This window comes from Arctopsyche grandis, chromosome 6, assembly GCF_051622035.1.
Source record: "Arctopsyche grandis isolate Sample6627 chromosome 6, ASM5162203v2, whole genome shotgun sequence".
Classification (NCBI taxonomy): Eukaryota; Metazoa; Arthropoda; class Insecta; order Trichoptera; family Hydropsychidae; genus Arctopsyche; species Arctopsyche grandis.
The window spans coordinates 17,898,523-17,926,445 of record NC_135360.1 but is presented as its reverse complement, the minus strand read 5'-3'; the positions used below and the strand labels follow the sequence as shown (position 1 = coordinate 17,926,445).

The 27,923-nt window shown below is 33.4% G+C and overlaps 1 protein-coding gene across 8 annotated transcripts in view; it reads left to right on the top strand.

The window, feature by feature from the left end:
• The window catches only part of Mob2 (MOB kinase activator 2), a 175,726-nt gene extending 148,689 nt beyond the window's left edge, over positions 1-27,037 (top strand). For 6 of the 8 annotated variants that reach the window (XM_077433252.1, XM_077433247.1, XM_077433246.1 and 3 more), the window contains 4 exons: positions 21,322-21,482; positions 22,628-22,849; positions 22,928-23,090; positions 25,014-25,981. In XM_077433252.1, coding sequence (XP_077289378.1) covers positions 21,322-21,482; positions 22,628-22,849; positions 22,928-23,090; positions 25,014-25,239 — 772 coding nt within the window. In that variant the 3' untranslated portion in view covers positions 25,240-25,981. Of the gene's footprint in view, positions 1-15,251; positions 15,418-20,848; positions 21,174-21,321; positions 21,483-22,627; positions 22,850-22,927; positions 23,091-25,013 lie in introns of those variants that run through there. The other 2 variants (XM_077433244.1, XM_077433245.1) reach the window with 2 other exon arrangements.
• The last annotated feature ends 886 nt before the right edge of the window (positions 27,038-27,923 follow it).

Genomic DNA, 27,923 nt, shown 5'->3' with positions numbered 1-27,923 from the left:
ATGCGGACACAATTTGACCTTTTGCTTAGTTTTTTTTTATTCGACGTCCTTGTATTGTATTTGCACGTATTTCGCTTTGAATCCGCGTAAACTGATTTTGAGGTGATTTTTCATAAGTTAGCGGAATTAGTACAAGGATGCGAATTGCATTTTAACACTTCCGCGTCGAATGTGAGATTTTATGTATTTTACGAATTTCTCATATATACTCGTATATGTTTATGTAGTACATACTCATGTAGGTATTCTGGATCACGCGAAAACAATAACTCACCCCGCGTGACTACCTTTATTCTACTGTTATATTACATTACTTTTACGCTGTTTTTCTAGGAAATTGTATGTATGTGTCTAAGTATGTATGTGAATATTATTGCGTGTTAAATTTCGCGTGTTTTGTCCGAACGCGTTGCATTTCTAAGTTTTGACCGACCTTGACCACACTTGTTAAGGTACTATAGATTTTATAGGTTTATATGCATATTCATACTTTTACATAATATTTATATGTAATTTCTAATCATTTTTAATATTTCTAATATTTAAATTCTAATATTTTTTTTGCAAAAAGGTCAAATATCTTGTCTAATGAATTGGCACGATTTCGATTGAGGCTGTATTTATGTACATATGTATTTTCATTGTATGTAATTGTCGTAAATTTTCGCATCCACGTGTTTCATTCGCATTCAATGCCGTGCCAATTTGTGTTTATAATAAGGAAGCTGAACCAAGTTGAATTCTATAATAAATACACTGAATGATTTTTATCTCCTTCGCAACGTACCTAATCTAATTTTTAATCTTTTAAAGGATATTTATTTTTTCTGCTTGGGAATATCCCTTTTTTTCCTTATCTTTGACCTTTCTTTCACACAGCGATTTTTAATACGATAAAAAAGCTTTTTAACGGAAAATATGTCGTTCCTTGTATTTTTAATTTCATGCTATGACCATTCTTTCGTTCAATTTCATGCCTTTGTACCGTAGCTTATGTGCAAAAAAAATGTATTGCGCGTTTTTTTTCGTTTTACTATGTTTCATTTATAATTTCAAACCGAATCTGAAATATTTTTTTAGATAAAAAATTAAAGACAATATTATCAAATATTTAGAAGCCGATATATTTACATATCTTTCAAGATTATAACTCATAAACAGCTTTTAATATATACGTTTTATTATAGAACTATTGTTTTTCTCCACAACTTTCACGCTTGTACATACATAATTCAAAAGTATTACCATAGTAACATTGTACGGAGTTTATCACATTTCAATTTTGCCTTCTAAATAAACGAAAGAAAGTTGATTTTCGTGCAAAGAACTGCAATTTCCCAGCCATTACATTAAGCGAAAGAAAAGTTTTCCTTTTAATTATTTAACGGTTTCAATAATGTGACCTTTAGTTAGAGAAGAATATAAAAAGTGTACTGATTTTTGACCTTGTAACGTGATGCACTCGCGCACACACATAGTACAGGTTAATTGCATGTAATTCATAGCCAGAACGACTTCTAGCTTAGTCATTCATCATAACGAGCCATTTTTTACGACCCATTATATTTTATTCGTTTAATTTTCGAGCACTAGGTCTCTCTGTCTCACTTTTGGCAAATGTGAAACATTCGAATGTGTGTCGGGGATTTCTATGAAACTTATCATTTCGAAACATCTTCGGAAAGTGAGGGTAATTCAAGTCGCATTTTTTCTTGCCTTTGACATTATTCGTTTATCTACATCCTTTCATATAAACCAAATCGTGCGGTCTTTCTATGTATGTATTAGGGTTTCTGATTTCCCGGACTTTTTCAATTCCCGGGATACGGGATGGAGCCTGGGATCGTTCCCGGGATTCCCGGGATCCCGGGACACGTGTAAAAAACATTTTTTTTCCAATTTAATATATATTTTATTACTAAAAAAAATAATTATGTATTTACAAAATATAAAAAAAGAAATATTACATGATACATCTATTAACTGGAAAATAACTATTAACTTGGTTTTATTGTTAAAAGGGACGAAATTTTTTTTTTTTAATTATTGGTTTTTTTCTCCTGTCAGTATGTATATTTTAATTTCTTTTTTAAAGTCGAGGCTATTTTTTTATTTACGTTGTTTTGTATATTTGTCTTTGATAACTCCTTATTTAATTCTTCATCCATCGTCAAACACACAATTGTTTCATCTTCATCCGAATCTAAAAGAGTTTCTACCATTGTGGAATCGTCAATACAAGAATGATATACTCGCTTCATAATAGTTTCACCGTAGGATACACATTTGCTTTTATTACAACACTCAAGAATGTTTTGTTCGGTATAAAATTAGTGTTAAAAAAATAAGTTTCAGGCCTCCTCTTTCTTCGATTTTAATTTTCAATCCTCGGAATAAATTATCGGTAACGTCAAGTCCTTCGGTATTGAGATTTTCCAAAAATAGAATTATAAGAAGCGATTTTGGCCATTATGCTCATAATACTCCCACGTTCGGGGAATGCGCTGTACTTAGTGCTAAACAACAAACCCTTTGAGAATATTTTACAATTCTTTATGTATTTGATTTATTATTTCAGACGTGAAAATGTTGTATATTGTCAAGATTTTTTTAAATCCAATTCCCGGGAATCGAGATAAGAATTCCCGGGAAACGAGAGAACAAAAATTCCATGAATTCCCGGGAATGTCTGTCCCGGGTCGACCCGGGTCAGAAACCCTAGTATGTCCCTATCATAGTATAACCCTATCGAAGGAACAAACAATAATTTAGTTGTCGATTTTCGTTTAGTTTATGCATTTCTGACGAATCTTCTCTCTAGTTTCAAGCTTCGTAAATCGTTCTAAATGTCAGAAAATGATTTCTGAGAATTATAAAAACAATCGCATAGTTGTCGCTGTGGTGAGCGATGATATTATGTAGTTTATTGTGACTTCTTTATTTAATCGGAAACGTTTCGAAACAATTTGCAGGCAATCAAAGCGTAACATCTAAGGATAGAGGAACTTGAAGGTCGGCTAAAAAGTTCGAATAGGTCCGCTGAATAGCGGATGAGAGGACCGTTATCATTTTTTATTCTGTACCGTTGTCCACGCTTCTTTTCAAACGACTATCCCTCACGTACACATGTGTATACATTATTGGGATTGGGGAGGGGTTTTCAGCTTGTAATTTATCGTTTACGTTCTTTCGGTGAATTGTGTAATCGTTGCCGTCGATGCGCGCTTTCTGATGATCTCCATCTCGTGGTCTTTCTTTTTTTCTCCTTTTGCGCAGGTCACGTAGGAGGAGATACATCTGTGTACACAGTACAAACACCTTCCGTGAATATCTCCGACGTACAAACAGCAGGTTTAATTTGATCGAAACGCGTAACTAACCGGCGTGAATTGAGCTCGTTAAGAGCGCTACCAAAGCGTAGATTATGCCTCCTTCGGTGAACTCTAATGAAAAAGGGCGCCAGGTATTTTTCCAAGGGAAATTTCCGTATTTCTTGTGTTCATTACTCCTCCCATTCGAAATTCGTAACAAACCGACAGCTAATTTTCAACCAAACTCTCTGAATAATTTAGTATCTTGAACTAGAAGTTTGATTACGAATATAACTCACTCTCTGTTGAAAGTTTTATGAAAAGTAACACTTCAATTGAGTTGGGTTTTATTAAGTGAATATAAATAGATTTGAAATTGGTGGCCTTCAATTTTTTCCAATTTTTATGACGTACATACATGTATGTACATAAAATATTTTATTCTATCGCATTATTCCAATTTGAGTCGCTATCTGAAAATATGTCAGAATTCTCATTCAAATATTTTACTTTATGAATCACATATGTATATAAACAAAGTTTCAATATAAATAGTTGTTTATATTATTTTTTTTACCAAGATACTATCTATATATGTACATAGATTTACATTTATACTTTCGCTGTTGGTCCAGCAATGTCTGTATATAATTGCGGTCTTCATACGTACACGGTAAATCTTTCAAGCCATAACTTATACTTATTTATTTATTTATACAGGTATACACCTATTTTATAACACGAAATCTAGATATGGTCAATATTAACATTAATAAGTATTGTAAGTATTTTTCAGGGCTGATTTTACAAACATCGATCATCAAACATTACAATCATCATAGAGACATCCATGGACAAATTTTTGCAGCATTTTAAATATAAACAAATATTGAGATGATGAAAATTCAAGTTTTGTGAGCAATAGAACAGGATTACCAATTAGTCAGAAATGTTTCCAATGAAATCGAATAAATTGGCAAATTTTGAAAGGAAACGATCGACCTTGGAGTCACATATCCAAGGTCTGGCCAGCAACAAAGCCAGGGATAGAACCCGTGACCACACAATCGAAAGCATTACACGCTAGTCGCTAACCTGTGTACCATCTATGCTGCTAATAATTATACGTCACATAATATAATAATAATACGTTATATGTATATAAAAATAATAAATTATAGTTGATATCTGAAATATTTCTCTTTGTATTTTTTAATAAATGTTTAGTTAAACGGAAAATATTTGGTGCGCAAATTATTGAGTGACGTTTATGTTGTTTGCGCATTAATATGTATTAAATATCGTTATTTAACCGTTCCCAATTCGCAATTTAACTCTCTAATTTGTGGCGTGTTTGTTTGTTGTTTCAGACGTTTTTCGCGATACACATATTTAAATTTGATACAAAAAAATGAAAGGTAGAGAGACATCCAATTGTGCAAATAAAAATTGACGAGCGCTTTATTTGTGATACTTGCGAGTAAATCGAACATTGTGTTTACTTGATTGTATATCTTTATTATAATGCACAACGAGGCCCGCAATAATTTATTAATACGTGACAAATTACACAATGTAATAAATAAATCGTATTATTTATTTCACTTTGCTGTTATTTGTAAAGCGAATGCTCGATAACGGATCTAACCTGGTTATTTCGATCACTCGATTGGCCTAAAATACGCTAAGTAAACGAAAGCTTAAATTATTATCGATGACAAACATCATACTAATCAAAACAAAAGAAATCGAGTTTCTTTTATTTTGAAAATAAATCTCTTTTTTTAATTTATTTGTTTTGTGTAAGTAAATATATTTACTATGGTATCGATTTTTATTAATACAGTAAAACCCCGAAAGAACGGACTTATTTGAGCAAAATGCGATTTACACAATAAAATTCGATCAACAATCGGCCGGCACGCGTCAAAACCGCTGTAACTGTGTGATCAAGGCTGGACGCACTCGATAGATCTATGTATGTATATCGAATAAGGCAGATTCAGACTACGCGATAGAGACCTGCTGTCTGACATCGTATCTGAATAATCCATCTCAATTTTAAACTGATAAAAAACTTGTAATAAAAATGAGATACTCGATTGTAAGCCCCCAACTCAACAGGATGTTTAAAAAAATAGATTTGACCGGAATTTTTGTCTGTCAAATCCAAATATTGTTATAAAATCATGCGTTTGTATTTGACAGTGGTTGGTATTCATAAAGAAATTGTATCGTAATTTTTTTTTATTTTTAAAACATATCAAGGATGACATGCAAAATTTTTAAGCGTTCCATATTTTTTTGGCGAGATCTTGTAGTAATTAAAAGACGGATCGATCGTCTTCTGTTAGAATTTTCCGATTTTTCTAGCTGTATTGTTGTGACGGATCTAATAAATTAGTATCCACCTGTCAGTTTCTTGCCAATTCTATTTCTTAGTATATTGAATTTGTTGAATCTTAAAATATGCACCTACATCATATATATAGTATGTATATCTCGCGAATTTGGATATCAAAAAAAATGTTGATTTTCCATAGATATTTCTATTGTATTCTATATCCTGTTATGTTTATAGTTTTTTGTTATTATGTATAAAAAATAATCTTACCACGTATGTAGTCTTAGGGTAATTCCTGTCATGGCTCATATAATGTACGTATGTATGTAATAATAATAAAAACAATAGAGTCGTGGCATTTTGGCTAGAGTCGGAATCGACTAACTCTAATCTAACTCAAATTTTTCGTTTAATTGGCATTTATTATTTTACTTAAATTTGTATAATGATATTGAATGACTCACCAATGTATGCAGATGTGATGCTTCTATCTTCGTATTTTTCTCGTGTTTAGGTTAAATTGAGGAGAGGCTCGATATTTGAAAAATTCATGTACCTATTCATAGACAAAAAGTCTAAATTAATTACTTACATCAGCTCATTAGATATATTTTTTAAATTCGATCCGGAGTCTTTGAGTCTGAGTTGTTTTTAACGACTGCACAACCCTGGCACTTAAATACACATACAAAAATTTGCCATAAAATTTAGCTAGGAAATATCGATGATATTGCGCCACTTTTGCGCAACGTACTTCACGATCGCGATCTTCTCATGCGTTTTCAAATCGACCGCCATTGTTTCCGCTCCGTATTGTTATGATTATTTCGCATTTTTATCTTGGTATTTTCAATTCGACGACAATGATGCGGGGTTGCTCAACGTTTCCACCGTTTTCGGTTAAGGTTGTCGGTGTCGTGCTTCGCCGTTGCATTGTGCTCTCTAAACTCGACTAATCGTTGCACAACGATGGACTCGCTAAATTTTCACGATTCGCCCGAACGGACGCGCGAGCCCCGCATATAGAGCCTCTGAACTCGAGCGCGAGAGCAAAGTGTGCTATTTGCTCACATCCTTGAACGCTTTCGAATTTCTTCCGATCGAGTGCGTGGGCGATGATGTCACTTTGAGGTGTTGAAATCCGTGGATCAAATCATCGAGTTTACGTATGACCCACTTCCGATATGCTTCTTATATCAATCAAATGGTCTCAAACTGTCCGTGCCGACCTTAGTGACTCCTCCGTCTAACAATCGTAATGATTACATTTGTACATACGTGATTCGTATTATTTTATACTATAAATGTTATGGGATCAATCAATCACAATGAGAGATTGACGTGTCGTATGTAGATCAACCAACACAGTAAATACGACAAAACTTGATTATAATGAGCTTCATCGAAAAACAATGTGAATGTTTCATATTTGTAGAAAATCTTTTATAATGTGCTGAATTTGAATTTTAATATTTATTTATTTATTTATTTAATTTATTATTTTAAAATAATAACAACAATAAAATGACCAGTGTGACCTGACAGGTTGCCCCAAAGCGTCACAACTGTCTTACAAAAAAAAATAAAAATATAAAGAAAATAACAAAGAAAATGCAATAAAAATTCCAATCATTCATCTCATTCAAATAGTCTCGTATTGAATCTCAAGAAACTAACCAGCTCATCAACATGACAGTTGAACAGGTCAAAATTCTCATCAATCACATTAAGGAACCGGATAGCAATATAAAAACCGGATATTTATGTCATCATCATCATCATTTACAGCCATTCGCCATCCACTGCTATGAAATTCGCCATCCACTGCTGGATGAAAGCGTCTCCAACACCCTTCCATTCGTCTCTGTTTAGAGCAAATCAAATTTTTCTGATTTAATCCACCCATCTCCCATGTGGCCTTCATTGTATCTTCGGTACCATTCGTGCATTTTGTTTGTCCATCTATCGTCCGTTCTTCTAACTACGCGACCCGCCCATTTGCATCTCAATTTCTTTACTCTCACCATTATATACGCCAATCACCTTTGCCATACTTCTAAGCCACGTATTTCGTTTTTATCTCTCCTCGTTATGCCAAACATACATACAGAGTACCACACTTATTCGAGTGCACTGGACCTTATGCAGCATTCTGACGTTCAATGCCTAAGTTTCGCATCTATGTATACGTCATCAGTAATCGGTGTTCGATTGATACTTTTTGCACAATAAATGGTTCACTATTGTCAATTTCTTAGAAAAACCATGCAATATCGATCTCTGGTCATCACATATACAAAATACAAATTCTACAAAAATAAACTTGGAACATAGTATAACAATTTCGGAAAGAACCCGCTTTACTCGTTAACAAGGTGATTAGGTAGTGGATGATTTATTTGCCACATACATATGTATGTATGTACTTATTGTCACGGTCTGGATACTGAGAGGATTATTGTGTTTACGTAGGCATGGATTTCATCTGAATCCTACTCGCACACATGCAATTTAAGCTATAAAGCTTCAATTACGTGCGTTCGATCAGGATGCAATGCTGTGGTCACGTGATTTTGACATTTCACGATTGATTCAAAGGTAATTTTACCCCCTAAATAAGTTTTCCCAGGGTCGAGAGCCATTCTTTTGTAACTTTTAAGTAAAACTTAGGGGATGGAAAAAAATTGTGCAAAATAATTTGTCTAGTTTTTAGATACAAAAAATAGGATAATTTTCGGATAGGATAATTCCCATTTTTGCATATTTCATTTCTCATATATACACCGAGCTTTGAATTACATGTATGTATACATACATTTATATGTACATGTATACATATATGTATATACAGACACAGAAGCAACAAGTGTCAAAATTCATGCCTCCACATCATATGTATATACATACATATGTACACATGTCCACAAAAGATTTCGTCGTTTTCTTTTTGTGTTGGTCAACAAGTTTTATCAACCTTTTGTTGTGTCAACAAATATTGCTACTGTGTGTGTACTAGGTTGTATTTCAGTCGTTTTCAATACCAAATTAATTATTCGAGAATTCCGAATGCTACATGTACGACGATTGTATGTATGTATGTACTATGGTTTTCGAATGCGGGCTATTATCACGCAAGTTTCAATCCAATCTACAGACATAAATTTGTATACACTTTGACAATGTTGTTATTTTTTTTTGTCATTTACGTACAGCGTATTTAGCGCCCGTATTTCCTTTTCGTTTCAAAATATTGTGTTTGTTCAAAATATATAGATTTTATCGCTTCAACGCCTCTTCAACACCTTGACCACCTACGATCGACCAATTATTATAATACAGAACCTTGATAGTGGCGTTCGTTCGATTCGACGCTATGTTGACAGTTCGTTTTCGTTCTTAATCATGTCATTATACGTATCTAAATATGTATTGATAAAACCCCATATTAAATTACGATCAAAATGGTGACCTGTCGTGGTTTGTTTTCACCTTCATCGATGTTCTCCATGTAACTTCCCAATGTTAACCTTCTGTGAGTAACCGTTTGAGATTATTATTTTTATTGTTCCGGAAACCGATTGACCGTCAAACCATTATTGTAATTTATTTTTTAAATAGCCTTGATCAGTATCTTTATTATTTTCTTTTGTATGTTGTCTTTGATATGCTAGTATGGTCTCAGCCCCATTTACGTAGGATAGATAATATCTGTATTCAATTTAAATAGAATACCTAGATATTTTTTGATAATGAAATTGATGACCGACGTACATATGTACGTATTTTAAATATGATAACGTTTTATAATATGTTTTGAATTACTTCTTTATTATTATAATACATATAACATTTACAACTATCGATGAGTGGGTATAGTCTAGAAAAGCTTTTAGTTCGCCATGTTTTTTTTTCTTACATCGAATTATAAACGTGTCGATGGAAAATTTATGGCAAATCAACATTCAATCAATATGGAATATGTATTTTTACTTTAAATTTTCCATTTTTTTAATTTATTTTTCATTTATAATGGCATGATTAATGCTGATGATATTCGGAAAATATTAAATCTATTTAGATCAAACAATCGTTGTTTTCTGATATTAGATTAGAAGTTCAGAAACTGGAATCGGCCTACTTGAAGTAGTGGCAGTGGTAGTAGATTGTTGTGGTATGGTCCACCAAGTCATTCGCTTGCACGGTCTTTTTTAGTACAAGAATGGCAAAGGACTCGGCTCATGAACCGATTTCCTCAGAAAAAATCAGTGCGGAGCGCGCTGAAACAAATAACGAGGCCTTGGAATGTTGCATTCTCGATCGATTGTTTGACAAATCATTCGGAAGATTAAATTTTGAAAACAAAAAATATGTTATTAAGAAAGTTAGGCTACTTGTGATATTTCTGTTGGCACAAAAATGAAAAATTACACTCATCACTTCAAGGCAGATTTTTTTTATTATTATAATTCAAAAATGAAAAATATTTTTGTCCATTCCTATTCCCCTGTTTTATGGCACGGCACGCCACCGGTACATACATATTCATTATCAAAAAGAAATGTAAATTAATATAAAACAAACTTATCTAAAAAAAAAAGCATATCTCAATTCTCAGATAAAAAATTGACGAATGGAAAGCAGTTGTCAGAATATTTTAAAATATAATGAGGGAATAAAAGAGAAATGAACGTACCTACGTACGCCCACAATGCACCGAATTTATACGCAACACTCGCGTTTGTTCGCATTAAAAATCATCATTTCTGGGTCAGGACACTCAAAAGGATCGTGCAAAAAAAAAATACATCAAATTGTTCTCACTGGTCATTTCGATCGGGTTCATTGATCATTGTCACATAACGGACTGCCTCATTTACATAGCGTTTTGGCCTATTCTTTCGGCTGGGCACGTTTTGCAACACCTATCGTAGATACGTGCATCGCGTGTCGACTACCCGACGATATCTATATTTTACTCTTTGTCTATGTATATATTTACGAACCACGTGTGTCGAGGAGTGCTCCGAAGTGTTAACCCACATCTGATGACTCCAAAACCCATTGTCTTCTTTGGTCTACTCTCATTACGCCCGCGCGACGAACCGGTACTCGCGCTTACGAGACCCAAATGACTGGTTGCGACTTTACAAAAGTCGCATCCGGAACAACCGGCAATGAAATGGTGCTCCCCGAAGATGGACCGTATTCTCATTTTTGATAATTGCCGTTTCCCCTTTTGACATTTCTTGCTTTAATGGTTTCTCTTCTAATGGTTCGTCATCATTCTTGTTTGTTTGCTTTCCTTAAGATTTACGGCTCACAACATTTTTGAACTTGTCAAGCGCTTTCCGCGACTCTTAAGTGATTTATGTGCATCTCAAACAAACAAGTTCAATTGGTATAACACTGAAATGGCAACAGAAAAAGGTACAGTTCAATACCCCAGAGCGGTTTTATTAATTTTACCTTCACATTTGAATATTGATTTGTGTACAAATGTTGTTTGTATTTGAACATATTCAACCCCACTTTAAAACGTTTTGTATGTAAGTGTACTTTGGAATTTAATTTTGCATTGGAAAAAAAAAACCAACTTAAGGTGCAGACACACAGAGTGGTACGCGGTACGTGCTTTGTTTTTAATTTATATTTCCCTATGATATCATTTCGGGTCTCCCCCGAGCGACATCTAGGTATAATATTAAACTTGTACATATTTAAATTTATAGATCATAAATTTTTAAATTCATTCAAATATTGCGACAGTGGATAGGATGGTTTTTGCCATTTTGATGAAGAAACCGTTTCAAAAATGAAATCAGATGAATTGACAAACTCATAGGAAACGATCGGATTTGAGTCACAAATATTCTAGTCTGACCAGCAGCACTACTGATTATATTAGGAATATATTATTTTCAATAGAGGTCAATCCACGGGATAGAACCCGACAACTTGATGCTTAGAATTAACGCAACCACCAAGCTATGCTGCTGTCTAAATAGTATTGCACATAAAAAAAACCACTAGCACGCCTAATCTATACTGTCGCGATCCAGGGTAAAACTCACTCCCTGGGGGGTTTTCGGTGATATTTTATCCTAGTATTGACAGTGATCAATAGTGGTAATTTCTATATTTAAATAAATGTACGAGAAACTTGTCGTGCGAAGATCGCACGAATTAATAATGACATGAAGATACGCCCATCACAGCTGGAAACCACGAGCATGACCCATACCGTACGATTCAGTGTGTTCTTATTATTAGAGTGCACGTGTACACAAAAATATGGAACCAATGTCTTACTGGTATCCATTATTGTCATGTCCTTGTCAACAGATTTTATTTTTATAATTCGTTGTCTAAATCTTAAAGACAGGGAAAAAACGCAGCGAAAAGCTATGGAAATATTTAAAAACAACTTATATCAGGTTTAGATGATACGAGTACACCCAGATCGAGTTCGTAAATTTGGTCACTCGGACGTTGCCACGTTACGAATAACATCCAAGCGACTCGATCTGGGTTTATGTACATATGTATTATGTATGTACCTATACATATACGTTTAAATAACACCTATTCTATCATGTTTGAAAACATTCTTATATTATCGATACATACATATGTATGTAGGTATATATATATGAACAAAACTAAATTATTACAATGTAAAATTCATATTTTTAGCATAATAATACAATAATTTGAAGTTATGGGCATCATCTACTTACAAATAGCGTGCTAGAACTTCATTCGCTTTTATTATACATAATATGAAAAAAACCAGTGCTGGCTAGATGCATAAGCAATATTGATCAAATTTTATCTAAATTTACATACTATTCAAATATTTATTACTTATTGACGTCAAATTCTCGTAAATTTCAAATCGCGTTAAAATAAAATATTTCCTTGTACTAAAAATGCATGAGTTTGGAAATATTCAAACGTGACAAGCTAACCTATCTACATACGTACATATATAGGCATACGATATGTATAAATTCTGTTCGTGATGACTCTCAAACTAGATAAAGATTGTCTCATCTAATATGCAAGTAGATGGATGGGAGATGGATGTATGCCTACCTTCAGTCACGTACATGAATGAAACATGATACACGAATTCTAAATCAATTCAAGATCTTCAGTAATGTAATATACATATGTATGTATGTATAGCTCGCTAGTAAGTATGCAAACCACTCCTAGTTACTTGGATTTTCATTGCAAATCTGAGATTTTAGTTCGAAAGCATATCACAATCGCAAACAAAGGAAACAAAGCTGAGTCAACAGACTCCAGACAAAAATTGCAACACTCGGGATTTTTTAATGTGAGAATAATTTTCTTTGATTGGATAATGATAATTTAATCTGCGTTCAGATATGACTCGTGCGGTTCAACAACTGCATATTTCTCAGACTCGGCTGTTCAAATTGCATTTATTTTAATTAAACGGTCGTTTAGTAACCATCGATATCCGTATCGTTTTTACTAAATGTTGAGTCCATGCAGCATATCCGCGTTTAAGTTTATTTATTGCACACATTTGATGCATTTAATATATCATTTATTATCATTGGATTATATGTATGTACTTCAGCGATGTGGTTTCCTCGTTTTTCCTCTCTGGTCTGGTCGTCTGTTCGACCTGGACTCTCGAATGCAAGGTGAACGAACTAATATCGACTAAATATACTGGATTGCCCACAGTCACGGAAGCCCAAGATTGCCTCTAAAAGATTATGCTAATTTCGAATGCAGCCTTTTTATTATACGACTCTGCTGAAGCGTCGGCGTTCGCGTGACATCGTTCCTAGACGTTTTGGCCTCATTATTTTTCAGATTCTTGTTTTAAAATACTATTTAAGAAACCTTCCTGACTTCGTGACTTTGCTTAGTCATTGCTCAAATGAGACAGAAGGTAAAAAATGTGCTTAAGGGTATTTCCTCGATTGAAAACCCAACCGCAATTATGTCCTTGCCTTGAGATTTGATCCGATTACTTTCAGACGATTGCAACAAGGATAACAATGCAATACACATAATAAAGACATATCTACATAGTTTGAAATAAAAATGTATTTAATTTGTATCTATTGTGAACAGGAGACGGATCTTTAACGACGAGTAGGACATGTGTGTATGTGAAGAAAGAGAGAGTGATAAAAAAGGGTAAAGTGAAAGTCATGAATCATTACTATTCATCACCATTTTATCATTGAATCAAGAAATTTAAGCAGTTCGCAAATGAAAACATTCCTTACTTATTGACTCATATGATATACTCGAATAGCATTATGGTCGTTTATTACTAATTGTAAGATTCGCGACGACCTATTATTTAGGACTGTAAATGAACGACACTGTATTTATGATTTATTTTTCATAATCTAATGACATTTGATTAGTTTCAAAAAAAAACACCGGCGCGGTTCTTTCCCGAGCAAAACCAGCAACATAATTAATGGTTAGCGTATAATGCTAACAGCTGAGGGGTCATTGGTTCGATCCCAGATCCAGTGCTGCTGGCCAGATCTTGGATACATGTGGCTACATGTCGATCGTTTCCTATCGGAGTTTGCCAATTTATCTGATTTCATTGTTGAAAGGGTTCCTACCAAATTAGCCACCTATTTGCCACCATTATTTGAATTTAATTTCCAATTTGTAGTTTTTTATATAGTGCATATGCATATATGTAGTTGGCCGTAGATGTCGCCTATCCCGTAATGACACTGTGGTAAAAAATAAAATAAATTAAAAGCACTTGCCGATTACTTGAAATGGGCAAATAATTTGCCGAATACTTGAAATCGGCGACGGGCTAGCATTTTTCGTGAATTAGGCATTTTTGTCGATTTCAGGGATTCGGTATAACATATGTGTACGGTTCCTTTATGTGATAGATGAGCATTTGGACCAGTTTGATTGGCATGTTGATGAACTGGTCAGTTTCATGAGATTCAACACGAGTCTCTTTGAATGAGATGGATTATTGCTAATTTGTTACTTTTCTTGTTTTATTGCAAGACTGGTGTGACGCATTGGGGTAACCTCTTAGGTCACATGGTTCATTAATTTGATATTTTTATTATTATTCTTTATTCATTTTTATGTATTTATTATAATAATAAAATAAAATAAAATATATTTACATATTATGTACTTACATTACAAAAAGTAGCTCTTGATAGGTTGAAGCTAAATTCAACGAATAATTAAAATGTGATTATGTACATATCAGATTACAGTTCAACTTCAAATTATCTATGAACTAATTTCAATTGTATTATCGGACATTTAATGTGACATCGACGGTGCACTTAACATAATACAGCATGATTTAAAACACGATGCACTTGGAACGAGTCAAGGTCCACTGTTTTTTTTTTGCCGTCTAGCAGATACACCACACGCTTAAATACAGTTCTCTTTTTTCATTTTGATTTTATGCAAACTTCACAATATACTTACATATATACATATGTATATTTTAATTCGTCGTCCGTTACCAGTTTTCTGACGCGAAAGCAAGGTCACCCCCACCGGATTTTCCGTCGGTTCTTGCCGGTCTTTCTTCAGCCAGACGTTCAGTGTTGAACGGCAATCGCCAACGTGACGTTCTTTTATATCAACAGTTCTTCAACCTTCGTACCGTCGAATCGGCCTTAACTTTTCCACCGACGTTCATATATAGAAAACTTCGAGTGCTGTTCAAACAGTTCTGTGCTGCGAAAGTGTTGTGTCAATGTAATTAATAATGTACCTGTGTACATACGTGTGTGCCCCGTTTTATCTTATCTGAACGTGTTCCTTATTTTTTTCTCTCTCTGTTTTGTTTTCGATCGATCGAACTTGTCACGTTACGTCTCCGTTCGTTCGGCATTTGCAATTTTAATAATGCTCAAGTGAACGTAATTGGCCGGCAATTGTCAATTACGTGTGTGTCGTTCTTGCTTTTTAACCTTTCTGGTGACTTTTGCAAATGAATCCCTCCCTGCCTGGACAATCCAGTTGTTGTTGTTGTGTGTTTATTATCAAATTGTCCTTGATGCTCAATAAGTTGATATTTAAAAAAAAATACTGACGATTGGTGTTTGAAAATCAACTGTAAATTTTAATCTGTCAACTCGATGATATCGAAACATTAAAGTATGTACTGCAAAATGAACGTCAAATTTTACGCAAAGTAAATTACATTCCTGAACAATTTGGCAGTTAAGTCATGTACAATGTTTAGTTCATCTCATGATGGTGTACTGCAGTGGTCGCCACGTGGACTCTTTTTGGGCGTAGTTCATTTTTCCAGTGTTATCCTATTGGCCTATTTTTTCTATAGATGCAGTTAGCCGGGGTTTTCAATATAAAATATAATATGTATTTTAATAAAATAAATAAATAAGTACTGTATATTATAATTAAATAAAACAATAATTATGTAAATATTTTCATATTACATATTGTAGATAAGAACATCGTTTTCTTTTTTTCTTTTTCGGGGAGGTTTATACCTACTTTTGTATTTAGGTTTGCCTTTAAATTTAACTACATCGGTCCATCCGTTCGTAATAAACATTATTTCCTGTTTTAAGTATTATTTTTAAATAATGTCTTGTTTAAAGAAAAAATATTTAATTAACAGTAATTTCATACAATAATAGTCTCAATCGGGCATAACAGGTACTCATATACCATAAGTATTCATTGCAGTTATTTATTTTCAAAAGATGTGTGAACAACATTAATTTCTTGATTGGTATTCATCCTTTATTAGTCGGAAAAAAAGTTTCACGCCCAAAATATAAACTACGCCCGAAAAAACCCGCGTGGCGACCACTGGTGTACTCGGTGTAGCTAAATGGACATATTTATCTTCCTCGGCTATGTGTATGTGTGTGCGATATTATTCATGAGTTTTTTACAAGCTATTTATTACCTTCATTCTGTTAGTTCAGTGACATTCGTATCCGTCAAAACATTGTGATCTGATTTTGAACCGCTTCCACTCTTCAGGTGACTTTGATATCTTACCGACATACTAGACAGAAATTGGCTAATATTGAAGTAAGCTAATGTCTCCGTCATGAAACTAGAGGAGTTTAATCATTAACGAACTCATTAAAAATTACATTGTAATCTTGAAACGATGACAACTAGCTATCCAAACACATCTTTTTACCACGCCTTAACAACTTACAGGCTAAACAGTTACTTTTTTCACTTTCATTATTCCCAACGATTTGATGCACACACAAAAGATATTTCCAATTCAGTATTTATAGATCTGAATGTTTGGAGATTGATAAGGAACTGAAATTCATCCTGTTATGATATAAATTTTTTGGATTGATGATTGAAAATGTATGATCTTTGAATTTCTTTTTAGCAAAATACTTCATTTTCTGTCCTATGCAAAATTTATCTTCAGTCTGCACGCGCTAAAAGCCTTGTTCTGATATTTTGACATCAACAATTTCCTTCTAATATATAATATCATGTGTTATTTAGTATAATAAATCAATATGTTTTGCTAATTTCTTTTTGCCAAAGTTAATTCAATGACTAACAAAAGAGGTATTGTTGCACAAAAAACTATGTATATGGATACCATGATTGAAGGCCAATTTTTTGAAGAATAGTCAGCTTCTAGTCAAGTCAAATCCAACTGGAGATGACTGGCCTTCATTGGACAACATCTAAATCTTTCTAGAATTAATTTAATATAACTTGATACCATCAACATTGAATACATACGTACTTGAACAGATAGGCGAGGCCCTATCTATAAATATGTAATAACTTAATCAATGTTTATATTGATGGTATCAACTGGTAAAATTTTGTATGAATAACCCAACAAGGAAGTGTTTTTGCATGATGATAAAAATTTTTGAAACATTGATAGCCTTCGATCAGTCAAGTACAATAACAGTTATAGATTTAGGCAAAAGATGGTCCAAAGTTGAATATGCCTGTATATATGTAGGTATATGGCCATCGTGACATGATGCGACACGACAGGGATCATCGAAATGTCACCTATGACAGTTCGTCGCTTACTTGTTCTACAGTTCCACGTCCTGTCGTGTATTATACATACTATTTTTATAAGCTGATAAAAATAAGTAAATAGACAAAAGTAACGAACTGACGTAATTCGAACCACGGATACTCACTTCCTGATTTATTCGACACTTGTTTCCGGACTGTTGAAATTCACTTACGTAATTTGATACCATTGTTAATTAGAAGCTCCAATAATTCGTAGAAGTTTCCTGTTTTATTCGAAAGTTCGAATGAAACTATACTTTTTCATATATAATATAAGTACACTCAAACCTCCTATAATACGGTATATCCATTGAAGTAGAATGGATTATACTTCAATGGGTATATCTCTTTCATCCAGGGCGATCAGGGCCGCGCCTAGGAGTTTGGCCGCCTGTGTGCAAACTTAAATCGGCCGTTCTTTAATTTTATCAGCATTTGTATAAATCATATTAATTAAAAATAATAATGTATGCGGGTAGTGTAAAAATCTTACCTTGTGATAAATATGGTGTGAGAACTATAGTGCTGAAAATTAAAATCACAATAAAAATTAACCAAGAAAACCAAAACTTTTAGTTCTGAACAGGACCAGACGATAAGAGAGACTGGACGTTTTCAAGTTCATTCATGAAAATATAGTGTTTTTACCCCCAATCCCACATCTAGGACATTGTTCTTTCGATGACCGACCAATAGTCAACATCCTTGAAGAAATTAACATAAAAGGTCTAGCTGTATGCGGACCGAAGCTATACCTGCTATCCCATTATTTCCCAGAATTATAGTTCGAGTGTGTTACAAGTAAGGGACGGCGGTCAGGTTGCTCGACGGCTGAAAAAAATGGTTCACTATTGTCAATTTCTATTCAATTGCTATTTGTTTTGCTCTCCTGCTTTCTCAGATAATGGAGAGGCCTATTGTTATTTTATGGTGGAAACCCGACTGCCGCTCTTTAGTTACAAGTTGTAACTTGCAACATTCACAAGTATACAACAAGACAACCTAAATGCATTTTAAAAAGTACGGTGTCTTGTTTCGTATTTTTTAAGGAATTTTTTCGACTCATTTCTTTCGACCGCCTGTGTGCGTTACACACATTTGTACATATGGTAGGCGCGGCCCAGCAGGGCGTTATGGGAGGGTTGACTAAATTTTTTTCATTGATAGCTTAATCATTTTAACATATTTGGACGTTATAATTTGTATTCTTTCAATATAGTCATATTTTTAAGGATAAATAAAAAAAATCATCCATAGCGATGCGCTTTGCACTTAGTATTCAACCAGTCGACGCCTGTTTAGGAAGAAACGCACACTTTTCCCGTTTCGATTGCACAAGTCATCGTCACCAGTCAGTACTGGCCAGTCAACGGCACAAAGCTCTGCATCCGTTTGTTTCGCATATGTACGTTTTATATACACTACTGTTATAATCGCGAATAAAGGAAAACGAGCGTGTGGCAAGTCAAAGCAAGAGCTGGTACGTACACCACGAGTGACCCGGTTCCACTCAGACGTTTTGACCCACAAACGGAACACAAGGATCCGTCGAGGAGAACACGGAGTCGCGGAGTCAGTGGTGGGTCGACTCCCGCACCGGAAGGTCGGCTCTGACACACAAAACGACTCGCACACCTGGCCAAGTCGCGACTTATCAGTGCGTGATGCAAAAACCTAACCAACCGGCCGACTCCGATCTGATTCGCTCGTTCCGGATTTTTCGCCGTATTATATTATACCCCGACGTTTAAATCTTTTGTGTGCAGAAATTATTTCATCGGTGTGTGTGTATGTGTGTGTTTGTAATTTTATATTCGTTGTGTTTTCACTCCATATCGATTCGGACGTGTGGCGGATGTTATGTGCGAGCGAGTTGGTTTGATCGAGTGAAATTTAACGATTCTGTTTAAAACATTTCGAATTTGTAACAATCATATAGTGTGCCTCGTTTAGTTCGGTTCCGTAATATGAACTTAAAATACAGTCTGGATGTGCATTTTGTCTCGAAACTGTTAATTGGAAACAAAACGGAACAGTGAATGTAGTCCCTATTAAGTTGGTTCGATTTGTGTTTTTGTTTTTGTTTCGAATTCAATAGGAATAATTCATTAGTTGTTGTACAATTGTAAAGTTACTTTTGATACATATTTATTATTACAAGTGAAACTTATAGTGTGCGAATTCATTTTAGCTCTTTAGAATAATAAATCTCTCGTAGTTAGATTTTTTAACTGTGCCTCTCGATGTTTTGGCGAGGTTATACATATGCATTATAATTATAGACAAAAACTATATTGAATTTAATTTTGATCAATATGATTTGATTTTATCGACGTCGACCCACATTTTAATTTCACAACATTGTGAAATTTGCGTTTATTTCAGTATCGCGAAACGCTTTTTCAGCGAAACCGTGTCCACACACTGACCGTTTTACTTGATATTGAAGCATGCGGCCGAATAAAGATATGTATATGCTAATTTTTTAATTGATTAATAATACACGGTCTGCATTCATAGTTTGTCTCAAATGTCGTTGGAAGAGGTTCAAAATGATTCGTGTTTGGGAATGAATTTCTCAGTGGAATATACATATGTCATGAATAATTGATATTATTATAGATCGCAAGTAGAATAAAGATATATGTGTTGCATTATTGTCTTTATCATTCATCTCAAAACGCATTAGTGCTTTTGTTATTTAGATCTTCTATAAAACGTTTTAGTACAACATATATCTTTATTCGGCTGCACGCTTCAATTGTGGATTCATAGTGTTTTCTCGCTGACATACAGTTAATTTCTTAATTACTGCACTGTATGAGAACGTTCGGAAAATGGCTAGAAAACAATTGGTCTCGTGTTAACTTGAACTTTTTTTTTCTTCTTAATTCAAGGTGTATGAGCTGTTTGCTATTTATACAGTCAAACAAGTTCTACTGACATTTTATCGAAGGTTTCTTTTAATATTTTTCGAATTTCATGTTAAATTCATTCTACAAACGTTCAGATACAATTTAAATGGGTAGCACACTATGAATGTGACTGAAAGGAAAAGCGTATATTTAATAAAATTCCTGTATGTCTCGTTAGTGTATCACACGTTGAATTGATTTTTATTTTTACGTAGAGTGCGTCAGTGTTGTATAATGTGAGTGCGGTTCGATCTTTGTGGATAAAAAATTAAATAAAATTTTGGAAACTATGACCGTGAATGGTTGAGGAGTCTCCTTATGGATGTTACGCGGGAAGATGCCCGCGGAGTTGTGTTCGAGATGTGAAGTGAACGGCGCTGTCGTGGCGCGGGGCTGGTCGGTGGCTCTGCTCGCCGGGGGCCCCCGAGGTTTGGGGGGCGCAGCACCCGCCTGGGCGCTCCTCTCCAGCAAAGTGGGCGCCGCCGTCAGCACTCTGGCGCGCCTCGCGCATCTGGCGCTCTTCTCACTATTTTGCCCTATGTAAGCACCTGGATCGATTGTAAACTACATACATAATTCCATTCGAGTGTCTTTCCTCTCTAGTCTTTTGTTATTTTGAAAATCTTCGAAAGTTTGCGTTTAATTCAATTATGGTGATTAATTGTTGTTGTTTTTTTTTGTTTTGCAGAAAGGCGCGTCGCAAGGAGCGTGAAGGAGATGCTGCCCAAGGGGATCCTAAATTATATCTAGAGGAAACTCTCTTAGAAAGAACCCTCCCAGATCTGGATATGCGACAAATGGTCGAAATACCCAGCGGTATAGATTATAATGAATGGTTGGCATCGCACAGTGAGTACTTACTCTCATTGCTAATTATAATGTTTTGCAATTTGGTTATGTCATTGGCGGATCCAAGGGGGCCATGGTCGTCCCCTTGAACGTTTACAAAATGAATCTGCTGTGCTTTTTGAATGCACAGGTGCATTTCAGATCCTTTCACAAATGCTATGTTTTATATATTATTTTAATTCATCACGAAAATTGTGTAATACATGTGTATAATATGTACATAATGAAACAATAAGACAGTTCTAAAGTAAATAACAATTGAAACAAACAAAACTTTTGTACGGCGTATTTTATAAACTGTCCGTTGAGACTGAAGTTGCCTCATTTGTAATATTATTTATTCAAGTCATATTTCCAAATTACAAACAATTCTATTGTTGCGTTTTAAGCAGGGCTGTGGAGTTGGTTCAAAATTTACCGATTCTGACTCCGACTACAACTTGAACGATTTTTGTTAGATAGACCTTTCTTGCCAACGTATAAAATTGTTATTAGTAAAAATAATAGCGATATTCAAAATATAAAAAAATTAAAGGAATTAAAAAAATCACTAAAAATTGACATGTAATTTATTGAATTATTTAATGAAAGATGTACATACATAGGTATAAATAAATAAAATAAGTACAATTATAGTGTATGTGTATGAATTTCATAGACAAAAACAAATCAATTTAAAAAAAAAATGAGAATAAAAAAAGTGTGAGACAGGAAACAATCGGTTTTGGCCACAACACATCATCATAGATTTTATTTATAATGTAATTTAAATTCATGATTTACATAAATTATTAAATTTCTATTTATTAGTGGATTTGCTTCAATAAAATTGGAAACTCTAGTTGACACATACCATAATACCATTAATTAAAGAAAATAATAAAAAAAAAGGAATCGGAGTCGGTTGATTTTTTTCGACTCCGATCCACTTGAAATTCTCCGATTCCACGACTCCGACTACGACTCCACAGCCCTGGTTTTAAGTATGAATAGCATAATACATAGTGTTTGGGTTGAATATTTAATTAAAAATATTTTTTTCATCTGCCATTGACTGACATAATATGTAGAATAAAATAAATATGAAAATATTCAAATATATTTTTTTGTATTATGTAATTAGAATAATTTTGTTTGTATTACAGCGTTAGCGCTTTTCGACCATGTAAACCTTATCTACGGTACCCTGAGTGAATTTTGTACGGCGACTAGTTGTCCCGATATGTCAGGTCCTGGTAATCGTGCTTATCCATGGTTTGACGAAAAGGGTAAAAAGACGAGGGTCGCTGCCCCTCAATATATTGACTATGTAATGACTTTTACTCAGAAAACCGTCAGCGATGAGAACATATTTCCCACAAAATATGGTGAGTGGTTTCGTTGCAGTGTTTTGTATTGTATAATTGAATATTTTGTTTTGAACGTTGTCTTTATTTATTCAACAGCTAATGAATTTCCTACGTCCTTTGAAAGTATAGTTCGAAAAATTCTACGGTTGCTGTTCCACGTTATAGCTCATTTGTACGCCGCTCACTTTCGAGAAGTGGCTTTGCTTCGACTGCATGGCCAGCTCAATCTTACTTTTGCCCATCTCACCGCCTTTCACAGGTATACATACATCAAAATACTATTATCATTAAAACGTTTTAAACATATTGGTTGGTTAAACATATTCAAGATAAACTCAATTCTTATTATTCTTGATATTGTAATTGATGCTTGTTATATTTTACAAAATATGTATTTGTTATGATGGTAACAATGCCTTAATTATTCTCTTACTAGAAATATGCTTGTAACTAACAAGGTTATTTATAATGGAAGTGATTAAAAAATTATAATTTATAATAAAGAAAATTTAAATAAAGTAACATAATGCAGACAAAAGAACATTTATACATATATGGTCTGTATTAAAATGGTTTTCATTTTCGTTCGCTAAATTAAATAAGTTGTCAGTAATATATAAAAATGGTCAGTTAGTATTATAATTCGTCTGTAATTAATGTAAATAGCTAACCAGCAACATAGCTCAGTGGTTAGAGTATAATGCTAGCAACTGAAGAGTCAGGAGTTCGATCCCCGATCTAATGTTGCAGGCCATATCTTGGATATGTGTATGTGACTCGAAGTCGATCATTTCCTATCAGAGTTTGCCAATTTATCTGATTTCATTTTTGAAACAGTTCCCAAATTGGCCACCATTATTTGAATTTAATTTTAAAGCTATAGTAATATAAATTTATATATGTAGTACATATGTACAAAGTTGTCCATAGGTGTCATCTTGGAGGCAATCCCGTAATGACACCATGGTAAAATGAAATAATAATAAAAAATTGTGATGAGTAAATTATATAAAAGGGTGAGTATTTAAAATTAAAGAGTCAGTAATTCAAAAGACAGACACTCACATGAACAGTTTGATGTAATAGGAAAACATGAAAACAGAAATTTAACCACTACGATTTGAACATTTCTGTAAAATGAAATATTGTTAGGAAACAAAAGGCTCCAAGCTAAAAATAAGATGCAAATATCTATTTATTTGACAGTATTTAAAATTGACATGTACGGAATTATCAAAATTAGTCTTGGTCAACAGTGGTGCTTGGACCATTCCGAGATACCAGATTAAGAGAATTTAGCATATGTATGTGGTGTCTTACATGTATAATATTTTCTTTTGTTGACCTTTAATTACATTATCTGTTTTTTTTTACTGACCGTTCAATGTTTTTACTTGCCACTTATGAATACTTACTGACCATGTTTTACTTTATCTATGTTTTTTATTTAGTTACTGATCATTTTTGTATTTAATAACTGACCAAAAAAATTAATGAGCTTGAGTTTATCTTTTATGTACATATATAATAAAACCAACCGAAAATGGGTAATTTTTCGTCATCGCAAAAATTACTCATCATTTTTTGTGCAATTTAAAAACAAACGTATAATTTGATAATGAATATTAACAATACTCTGTTTTTTATAATATTGCTTTTACTTTGTACAAAAAAGATTGATGACATTGCAAATATCAAAAATCACTGATTTGTTGAAAAAATATATTTTTATATAATGTATGTATGTTTATTAGTGATTCAAAATTAGTTTTAACCGTCATAAGTAATTGACATAAATTTGTTGTTAATTGTAATTTCACTGAAGAAAATCCTTTTTGATTAGTATTTAAATGAAATAATGCTCAAAAAGGATTTATTTACAGATAAAAAAAAAATAATTATTTACTGAACAAAAATGAATAATTTACTGATCCTTTATTATATTCTACTGATCATTTAGAATAAGTTACTGATCAAGTTTATAATTAATTCTGATAAATTTTTCATTTTTTTACTGACCACTTTTGGAATTATAAACTAAGCAAATAATTTGTTGCCTATTTTTTTCTCGAGTACACTTATGTACATACATATGTATAGTATTAATACATAAAATGAATTAAAATTCTGATATCCTAAGACATTTTCAAGCTAATTATGTATATTGTTGAAATTTTTCCAGACGATTTGGTCTGATCGAACCCAAAGAAACAGAGGTATTGCGTGATCTCGAGATAGCGCTCCGACTAACTGATGAACCTTCGACGACGGCTTCGAGCTCAACAGCAAGTCCGGCTACGAGTGCATGTACGACTGCCGTTGACGGAGATGCATCATTGAGGCCCATCGTGGCGCAGCCCGAGTCTCAGGTTCGCCTCCCGACGGCAGCAGCTCCCGCGCCCGCCTAGTGGCCGGCCGCCCTGTTGGCCGCTTTCGCCCTCGGCGGTGGCCTTCTTGGCGTCTGCTGCCTGCCTTATCACGACTTCTGAATTTATGTTCTACTCTTATATGCTGTGTCCAAATCTGACTCAACCTTTAATCTCACCGACGTTAATAAATGCCTCATTCGAAGAACAAATCATTTTCATTTTAACACTATAATTTTATTGTAAACGTACAATTTTTTTTTTAAATCATGGCATGTTATAATTTGGAAAACACTCTAATGAAATGAAGCAATGTATGAAAAACTTTTTTTTTTTATTTGTTTTTATATATTTACATATGTATTATATGTATGTACATATATCCAAATTCAAGCTTAATATAGTCACACTAAATATGTTACAAATCATTGTTTACAATACATATTATATATATTCCTATAAAATGAACTAAATTTGTTTAAAGAATTGTTGTTTTTTTTTTGTCTGCTTTGGTTTCTGAATTTTGCGTCAAATTAGCTTTTTAAGTTTTAATTCGTTTTTGTTGAAGTTGACATGTATAATGAATATGGTTATGTCTGGTTGTACACAGCAGGTGAATTGTTTTAATTTTAAAAAATCTCATTTTTGAAATGAGCTAGTGTGATATATTTGATTTATTTCATAGAAAAAAAAAACCTCCCAAGGTTTAATTATATAAATATTAAAAAAAAAATTATAATCTATATTTTGATTGAACGTAAATATTCGCCTATGGAGATGATATAAAATAAATAAAAGAAAAATTAAAAAAGATTGAAAATGTTATATGATTATGATATGAAAAGTCTAAATCTATGTAAGTTGATTATGTATAGTTGTAAATATGTAGTGATTGAAAATAATTAAATGATTATTGTAACGATAACGTGGTAGACAGTTTGGCCAGTTGGCCGCAAGTAGTAGGACAGGACCGAGGTCCCGCCTAGCAGAGCTTAGTGCCTCAGTCGCGAGCCCTGGACTCTCCGACTGATGAGGGAGATGTCTCAGCGGTGTCTCTGTGGCCGTGACGCAACACGCTACAGTCAATAAATTTCACATTATTTATTTTTTTGACGAAAAGATATGGTGAAAAAATTTAAATGTACCTTGCATTGATTAAACTACAATTTCCGTCGTCAACTAAAGCGGGATAAGGCGGTGGAAATGAAGTCATATTTTCCAACAAAAGTCATTGAATTTAGAATGTATGTACGTATGTATTTGCAATTTGCTTTTGACTGTCCATTTTCATGTTGATTTATTTTGAAGATTTGCACAACACATACACATATATATTTTAGCAACCATTGAAGATCGCAGTATAATAACTTTCATTATTCCTTCATTAAATCTAGATCTTGAAATACTATGCTTATAAAGTAGCAATTTGATTCACGTAACATTATACTGCTGTTGTACGATGGCTGCTATGGGATATTTTACGTTTTAATTTGGCTACGACACTTTCGGTGAAACTAAAATTTAAAACGTGTTCTTTTCTAACTGCATAACTATATGATGCTAGGCTTCGAATGGAAAAGATTGAAAAGATCGTATTGTGAGTGCGACACTGGTTGATTGTAATCGAATCGCCAATGTATTGTTTGTATGTAAATGCATTGTTTTATTTCGAGTTTAAAACACACGCTCGTCGTTACATTTTCAATGCATTTACAGACAGATTGCGAGTCGAATCAAACACTATGTAATCATTTATATGTCCAGTTAAATTATGCTTCACAAATTATTGAAAATCTTAACGGTGGACGCATACCTAGTCGCTTGTACTTAAAAAAATAAACACTTTTGACCGTGTTGTCAGTTTAGCAATGCATTGGTATTAGATGTAATTTAAATATTAAATATGTATATTTATTTATGTATGTATGTATTTTTCTTTGATTTTCTTCCGGAGTAATACACATTGCAATGACATGTATAAATTCTAGTTATTTTAAACCACAATTTAATTAGATACCTGATTGTTTTTCAATTTATCAAATTAAAAATGAATTTTATTTTTATTATACTAAAATTTCAATTAAATATATACTATAAATAATTCAGTGTTTGTACATATATATGTATATCTTTTTCAATTGTTAATATTTTGTCAATCTTCGCCTATTCATGTGATATTGAAAATGGTTCTGATCTCGTCATCTTGTACTACTGAATCACTTCTTCAATTAAAATATAACTAGAAAAAAAATATGTTGTGGTTTTCTTGTAAACTATGGAAATATTGCTGTGTATTACTCGTATATACATATATTTGTCGGCTTGTTATGTGTGTTACGTGTCAACTATTTTATGATCTCCATTTTAAAGTGATAATTTATGTGAAATACGTATTTCGTTCTGCCTATAATCAATTGGATTGATTTCATATCCATTAGTAATACGTTATTTTATTTACTCCAATTCAAAGTATATGATTTTACACTTGGCGCTTCATATTGTATACTAAGGAGCCGAGAAGTTGTTTTTTTTTTATCTTTTGTGAAAATATTTATTTTTAGTGTAATATTTACTGTGCACTTTATTTTTAAGTAGACGATTTCATTATTATTCCCTTTGTCGAAATGTTGACAGACGTTCCGACGACACCGTTGTTCCTCACACACGGAAATCTTAATTATTGTAAATTATAATTTTTTTTACATAACTCGACCATTTAAGATCGA